Below are 8,361 nucleotides of genomic sequence, written 5' to 3'. Positions count from 1 at the left end.
TCCCGACAGTCTGTATACGGACTTGTTTGCATTAACAGTAAGATTCAGAATTCTGTAATGTTCTGATAATACATTCGATAACAGCTAATGCTGACAATTACGAAACAAAAACGAACCTTGGACTCTATGTAGGCTAAATAAATTAAATTAACATTTCATAACATTATCTGAATGCATTTTATTAAACATTATTTAATTTAACATACAATAGCTTCTTAATGTGAGTTGTTGTACTGTTACGGTTATTGTTTATAGTTTTGACCAGTGAAATAAAATGTGTGCATGATTTCCGACACGTTATTTCCATCATGTGCCGCGCTGCCATAGCAACAAACATCAGTCAGTGAATCTCACCGGAACTGGATCTTGGTGACTCATGAAAGCAGCCCCTAACGGGAAGTTGTGTTCATTGTAAGATTTAATAGAATCACATTTTTTGTTTGATTCTAGTTTAATTAAACTTTACGATTTCTATTTATTTTATTTTATTTTAACATTATTAGATTTTTTTTTCTCATCAACTCATGCCCAGACCAAGTTTTCTTGCTCAGTGTTGACTGTGTTCCCTAAAACCCGGGGGCGCCGAATAGGAGGCGCGCGCAATGACGCACATTCCAAATCAGCAATAAAACACCTGATGAAGCGCTCACCTGCTTATCAAGACTACAGACTGCTGAAGTGGAGTTAACATGGGCACTGAGTCAGAAAATAATAGCGTCCTTAAAGAGGGGTTTCTGGTGAAAAGGGTAAGAGATTGATTTTTTTTAAAATCCATACCCATACTGACAAATTAATTCATAATTCGTCCCCTTGGAATTATACATTATACATTTTTGTCAAAATTGGTTATTCCCATATTGTTGTTCAGTGACAACTTATTTACATTATGTGCTAGATTATTTTGACGTTGTATAAATTATTTGATTTTTATTTTAAAAACAATAAGGTACTATCTACACAGTCGAATGGAATGCAAAAACTTTGAAGCTCAATATCTCAAAACTACTCGGAATGCAGATAGAACCTTATAATTCCAAGGGGACGAATTGTTATTTGATTATTAAAACACGATGTTCATTTGTAGGGCCATGTGGTTCAAAATTGGAAAGCTCGTTGGTTTGTACTTCACCCGGACAGACTTATGTATTATAAATATATGGGCAGCAAACGGGACTCCTGCCATCGAGGGACCATACTGTTGAGCAACTGCAAAATCACATGTCCTTACCTGGAGTACGAAAACAGACCGGTAAATGCTGTTTGATTTTATATGTATATTTAAAACAAAATTTGAAGCCCCAAAAGCTAAATGACATGTTAGTCAGAATGCACTAAATAGACACTCGCAGCTCATTTATGAGTCGAGTCGACATTACAATATTAGTAATAATGTCATACTCAGTTTATTATGTAAGTACATAAAAAAAATTAGGTTTTAACCTGTTAATATTATTGTTTAATGGAAATTACTTTCCTTTTATTTATTGTAAATAATTTTTTTATTATTCATAAAATTACAGTGCGGTTTGAGTTTTATTGTCCTCACTTGAGAGGATGTCTCAAGATATTGGAAGGTCAGTTGGTTATTTAGACTACAAACAGATAGTTTTGAGAAGTTGCTCCGCAGAGGTTTACAAGTTGAAAACTGAACCAAACACTAGGAGTGTCTCAGAAGAGCTGTAAATGTTCACAGCCTCAGGTTATGCATATTTCCTGATTTTGTTTTGCAATACTCACATGCACTAGCATGTCAGGAACAACAGCTTTATTTCCTTCCCCCAGTAAATCTTCGAGATGTATTTGATTTATATTCCACATTGTGTAAAAGCAGTAATCAAAACTAGAGTGATGGAGTTTTCTGTGGCATGTTAATTAATATTTGTGCCAAAAAAAGAAAAGAAAAGAAAAAAGGTGCTGTGCTTATCACTTAAAATATTTGTTAAGGGCTGCGACTGAAGGGTTTTGTCATAGTAACCACTTTATTCTCCGCAGTTGGTGCTGAAGCTGCAGACCAGCACTTCAGAGGAGCACTTTCTAGAGGCTTGCACTAGGGAGGAACGTGATGAATGGGCTGCAGTGATTGGTGCAGCGGTACAGAACCTCAGTTCACATGATGCACAGACCCCCTCCCCATCACAGATAAAAGGTTCCACATCACTCCAGCTTCACAACGTCAACCTCAGGTAGCTATGCATATAGTTTTTCAATATATGCAAACATGTTTTTGTGACTCCATATTTAAACGTGTTTCTGTATATCAGTCAGGTGGTGGACTCCATGTATGACGTACACACTGGTATCCGGCTATGCAGTCATGTTGAGCAGGGCAGCTCTTACACAAACTGTTTCTCAGGTCAGAGACTCAAAAAAACACACTAATCTAACACAAAACATTCTCTACTTTTATCTGAATCTTATTTTTTATTCAGTCCTGTTCAAATGTGTGTATATATATATATATATATATATATATATATATATATATATATATATATATATATATGTATATGTATAAAATTATTGCACCAAACTTTTTAAAGGTATGGTGGACTGTGTATGTATGATGTACAACTGTATATTTGACTGTATAACATGATTCCTTGACTTTTAAATACGAATATCACCAGTGTTATATATCAGCTCCGGTTGATTTGAAGACTGGAACTGTTTTTTGTTTATATGTGTTTAGGTGCAGCAGTGGTGGACTGGTTTGTGTTTAATAAGTTGGCTCTGACTCGTGTGGAGGCAGTAACATTAGGCTCTGCACTGCTGGATGAGGCCTCCCTGCGGCCCATCGGGGTCAGGAGCGCAGACGCTTTTCGTAACGCAGCTCTAGGAGAACAGTTCCTCGATGACTCCACTGCACTCTACTGCTTTGTAAGTTTCAAATCTCTTTCATGTTGTTTTATTCACTACTCAATGCTTTTGTAATCATGTACGCTAGACATAAACCGAATGGATATGATTTCTCAAACAGTCCCAAAGCTTCCAGAAGAGGGGCAGTGTGAAAGCAGAGAAGTCTTGGTCTGTGGTGGAACTCGGTGGAAAAGTGGTGAAGAGAGGTTACCTGCTCAAACAGGTGAGCACTCCACTATAATTAGAAGTTTTGTACTGAAATGTGCTCATCTGTGATGCTAATAGTGTTTTTTTTTTTTTATGTGTGTCAGGGGCACAAAGTGAAGAACTGGAAGGTGAGATTGTTTGTTCTGAGGGCAGAGCCTAGTTTCCTGCACTATTATGATCCTAGCAAGGTGAGAATGCTAACCTGCAATTCACTGGCTGTATAAGTACATTTTATGCTAAAATCTAAAGAAATCATGTGATTTTTATTTTTGTGCTGGCTTGTTTATGTCCTGATGGCCTCAGGATGACATCAGTCCGGTTGGCAGTATATCCCTGCGTGGCTGTCTGGTGTCTGCTCTGGATGATAACGGCACACCGTCAGGCAAGTCAGAGTAACACCTCTTCATTGGAAGTGTCTGAAGTCTGATGACGACCTGTTTCACAATAAATATTTACAAAGAAATTCCAGATATGAATCAAAATTAAGTAACCACTGATTAAAAAGCTGAAGAGCACTGATTTGGGTCTTGTTATGGTACCAGTAATATTTACAGGGAAAAAATCTGTGAATCACAAAAGCTAACAGTCACTTTAATGTGTTCTTCAGGTGTTAAAGGTAAAGTTCAGGGGAACCTCTTTAAAATCATCACTCAGATGGACACACACTATTACATCCAGGCCCCAACACACGAAGAGAGGATGGACTGGATCCAATCTATTAGACTACTGACTTAAGAAGGCCATTGTTGGTATTGCTAAATCTATATTTCTGTCTGTCACACATCTTTAGAAATCTTGTGCTGTTTTAATAGTTGTAGATGTGGTGTTTGTGTATGTACAAAGAAAACTGATGTGTTATGCAGAGAAAAAAAAAACTTATACATTTATAATAAAAAAGGTAATACACGTGGGGCCAGCACAAGGCCTCATTCAAGTCAGCGTATACAATATTTCCATTCAAAGTTCAGATTTTCCAAAGTCTAAAGTTTGTTTTTTTTAATGTTTTTTTCTTTCTTTCTTATGTTTAATATAATGTGCAGGTAGGTAGTAAAGCTTATTCATTCAGTGAATGTACTTTGAATGCAGAAATTATGATCATTGTGAAATGTATTTTGTCAAATTTTGTAAAATAAAGTTATTTTTCAATAACTGTTATAAAGCAATCGTATCTTTGATGTGCATACCTGCAGTTTTGTCATGGACCATTCGCATGTTTTTACTTGCCTTAGGTTTGTCAGGTAAAATAACTGACTTCAAGTCTTGCACAAGTCCATTGGTTTGTTGCTATGGTTCTAAAACACACACTTTATTTGTTTATATATTTCTTGCTCTCTCTCTTTCAAGCATACCCAAATGTAAACTTTTACATGCACACACACACACACACACATACATTAATTAACTTAATCAGATCTTAAAAGTTTTTTAAGAAAAGTTTACTGTTTACAGAAGATATTGCAGTTATTAGATGATAAAAGACATTCAAGTAAACCTTGCCATTTAACACATGCTTCATTTGCAGCATTACGTGTTTAGATAGACAGCACCAAGTACAGGCTTCAGATGGACTTTGAGTCCTTTTTTTTTTAAATCAATACAATCACAGGGAACTGCATTTTAAAGAGAACAATCGGGTGTCAATTATGAATCATTAAGTTCTGAATGTTATCAAAACTGTTTTGAAGTACATTTGAATGAACAAAGGATAAACAAAAATGATTATCTTAGTTACTCACTTCTGTTGAAATTATTAATTTTCAGACAGGCAAACAAAAAACATTCCTGTAGCTTAAACTGTAAAGAATGTCACTGCCAACACTAAGATTCTATGTTTGATTCTCAGGGAATGCAGGAATTTATCAAATGTATACCTTGAAGGCAATGCAAGTTGCTTTGGATAAAAGCATCTGCCAAATGTGTAAATGCAAATAAATTTGAACTACAAGAATTACTGCTACAAGCACACCAAAAGTCCTCTACTGTATAAGTGCATCTAATGGAACAAATGAAGGCACTTTTGCTTCTGTATCAAAGAGACTAAATATCTAATCGAAAGCAAACAAAACATTTCAGGTAGTACATTATGTATTATGAAAACTATATGAAAGAAATCTATCTCTATTAGTTTATGGCAAATCATTCTTAATTAGAATTGTTATGCTATCTGAATAGGTTGCACGTAAGGTAACCTACAAATGTTCTCCTACAAATGTGTCTAAACATATGCAAAACCCTTTTAAAAGGAACAGTCTCATTTGCCACTAAAAATAAAAATCACTGGAGAAACAATATACGTTAAAATGGGCAATTAGTTTATCAAAACAAACAGACCCAACTAAAATACGTTCTAGATGAACTGAGGGAGTTCTGGAACTTAAAGACAATTGTGTACAGTACGGTCAGGATTCTGGATTCTAAATCCTCAGCTAAGTTGCTTCTGTGAATAGTCTGTGTCATCTTGGCAGACAATTCTTCACTTGCTCAAGCCACTTTGGTAAGCTGTAAGTCTCCATTGATTTTAAGAGCAGTGAGAGATGCGAGCTGAGTCAGTCTGTGAGTGAAACCACACAACGGCTGCCCATCCACCAGAATACGGAACTGCTGGTGCTCGCACACAATCTCCATCTGAGAGACACACAAGATGAAAATAACATTATTGTGACAGAGCAGTTAGACATTACCAAAGATTTCAGCTTTATTAGCTCTATCAAACCCTCCAAACACACTCTGACTCTTTACCTTAAAGGCCTCTCCTGGAGCAAAGGGAAAGAAAGACAGGGCGGTTTCTGAAGCGCCCCACTGTCCTGACAGACGAGCGTTACGAAGCACAGCCTTCTGTGAGAAGTTCACTTTCAACTCCAGACCCACATCACCTTCCATTTCTTCATCCCCCTCCCCTTTAGATTTAGACTGGCATGCCACTAAAACTACCATACTAAAGAGACAGAAAAAATAATATTTTTAACATCAGTAACAAACATATCAAAGATAATTTTAACATATTATTAGCAGAGTCAATTCCATGGAATCTGAGTTCTGCTCTTTGATCTGTGAAGCTCCAGATCAAGTCACATTATGAACCAGCAGGTTTTGGGTTACACTTAGTTACCAAATATGACCATAAATGTCCAGGCTGTTTTTGTTTTCCAGATATGGCTGGCTAAGCCTTCATGGGAATTTAACTTTTTCCCACACTGATAAAAACACTGGAAAAGCAAATGTATTGCACTGTAAAATATGTCTGTCATTGTAATTGAAAAAAAAAAAAAAATAATAAATGTTAAAATGTTATAGTAAAAACCTATAAACCTATACGAAATAATGTATTTGACAATACAATTTTTACAGTATGTTAAAAGTATAAATTTCCTCAAACTATGGGGAAGAATGTGTGTTCCTGGTCAGAATTCCCTGCTCAAACATCACATTTGTTTAGAATTTATTTTAAAAAAGTTATTTACTTCTTTTTTTTTTTTACCAGTATACACTGTAAAAACCGGTAACCCGCAGACTTGTTGGTATAAAACAATGTACCGGTTGTTTCAATGATAATTGTTTTGACTTGAATAAAACCAGTTAATTTCGATGTTTACATTTTTAAGGTAAAACTTTCTTTTGTGCATGTGGCATAGTATAGCATTCTATTGTATAGTATACAGCATAAGCTATTTACAATATATATATATATATATATATATATATATATATATATATATATATATATATATATACACACACACACACACACATCTATACATATTATACAAAGACACACACACACACACACACACACACACACAAATGGTGTTTTCCCACATGCATTTGAATTGAGTTCTATGTCTAGTGTTCTCTGTTTACACCCATCTTTTAAAGACGTTAAAACGGTTTAATCCCCGATACAACTGGCTCATTGTGTTATCGCAGTGGAGGCGCGTCGATCATCCTCAATGAACCGAGTCATTGTGCGGATGTGACAGTGGACAAATGCATGCAAGTGCTGGCGAAGGCACAGACAGGTGTGTCTGATACGAACCTTTTGGGCTGCTTGTGAACAATACCCATCACTACCAGCCTCATGGTCGGCCGTAGACCCCCTTTGATTTCCCCAACATAGTCCTCCTCCTGCAGGAATAGGGTTTTACTGTCATTCAAATAACTGATGCTATAGGCTAGTCAGGCAAAATGCGAAAAATTATTTATTATTGTACTGATTTAAAATCATCACGATATCTACCTTATACCCATCGCTGTGATACAAGAAGGACCAGAATAGGTCCTCAGAATATTTATCCTTTTTAAAATTACAGTTCTCAATTTTAATATGTTAATATTTAAATGAGTCGTAGCATTTATAAATGTAGCAGTGATTTATATGACATATTTATCAGTGTAGAGTCCAATACATGAGCCCATTGAGTAGTCTACGACACTGTTCCAAAACATCAATCTCAGTGGCGGATAAACTCTAAAATCATCGTCATCATACTTACGTTTCGGATGTCCCCCTTATCTGTCATGCTTTCCTCTGTCGCAAATGGCTTTAGTTTAGTCGTGCAGGTGTTACGTTTCAAGCGCGAGGACAATAGCTGTCATGCACGGGATTGATCATCGCAGTGCGCGAGACCGACCGGCGTTGAATCTGCGAACCCCGCCTCGCGCCACTGCGTTTCCATAGTAACCATCCCAGGCAGGGAGTGATGATGTCAAGAATACAGTAGTGACTTCAGCAAATTTCAATAATGATAACATATGCCAAGTCTCGTGATTCCAGAGAAATACACTAGCCTACCAATTTTGTGAAACCAGACACGTTTTATTTGAATTCTTTATTTGAATAATTACTTCAGTTCAATTCAAGTGTATTTGTATAGCGCTTTTTTACAATACAAATCGTTACAAAGCAACTTTACAGAAAATAAAATTTTCTACAATATTTATTAATAGCTTATGGTGGTGACTGTCAGTTTGTACATGTTTGACAGGATTTTTAGAAAAAAATAATTAATTAAGACGTAGTCAGCTAGACGATGAACATTATAAATATTATTAATTAAAAATTATTATATGATGCAGTCACACATGTAGCAATATTTGTTAGTTCTGTTGTTGATTCAGGGTTAGCATCATCTGAGGTCCTCTGAGGCTCAGCATCATCTCTTCTCAGGTGTTCTGGATCCAGACTGGAGCTTGTGTAAATCCTATCCCGTGGCAAAACATAGAAACAAAATAGAGACATCATTAGCATAGCTGCTGATCCAACAAAGTAAAATTAGTTTAACCCAAGCTAATGAATAAAAA

General features: G+C 36.0%; 2 protein-coding genes across 2 annotated transcripts; one reads left to right on the top strand and one right to left on the bottom strand.

Annotated features, from left to right (window-relative positions):
- Nucleotides 1-604: 604 nt before the first annotated feature.
- LOC113112589 (pleckstrin-2) lies at nt 605-4,222 on the top strand. The gene is made up of 9 exons (XM_026278290.1): nt 605-746; nt 1,085-1,249; nt 1,993-2,183; nt 2,262-2,353; nt 2,690-2,877; nt 2,978-3,079; nt 3,168-3,251; nt 3,367-3,445; nt 3,671-4,222. The coding sequence occupies exons 1-9, from the start codon at nt 690-692 to the stop codon at nt 3,796-3,798; spliced, it is 1,086 nt and encodes a 361-aa protein (XP_026134075.1). The 5' UTR covers nt 605-689; the 3' UTR covers nt 3,799-4,222.
- A 288-nt stretch (nt 4,223-4,510) lies between these two features.
- Nucleotides 4,511-7,756, bottom strand: LOC113113169 (galectin-related protein B-like). Its single transcript, XM_026279343.1, has 4 exons — nt 7,554-7,756; nt 7,097-7,185; nt 5,803-5,998; nt 4,511-5,688 (listed from the first exon to the last, which is right to left on the bottom strand). The coding sequence occupies exons 1-4, from the start codon at nt 7,578-7,580 to the stop codon at nt 5,545-5,547; spliced, it is 456 nt and encodes a 151-aa protein (XP_026135128.1). The 5' UTR covers nt 7,581-7,756; the 3' UTR covers nt 4,511-5,544.
- Between the last annotated feature and the right edge of the window lie 605 nt (nt 7,757-8,361).

This window comes from Carassius auratus, chromosome 13 (assembly GCF_003368295.1).
Source record: "Carassius auratus strain Wakin chromosome 13, ASM336829v1, whole genome shotgun sequence".
In the NCBI taxonomy this organism is placed as follows: Eukaryota; Metazoa; Chordata; class Actinopteri; order Cypriniformes; family Cyprinidae; genus Carassius; species Carassius auratus.
This window is presented reverse-complemented; position numbering and strand designations above follow the sequence as displayed.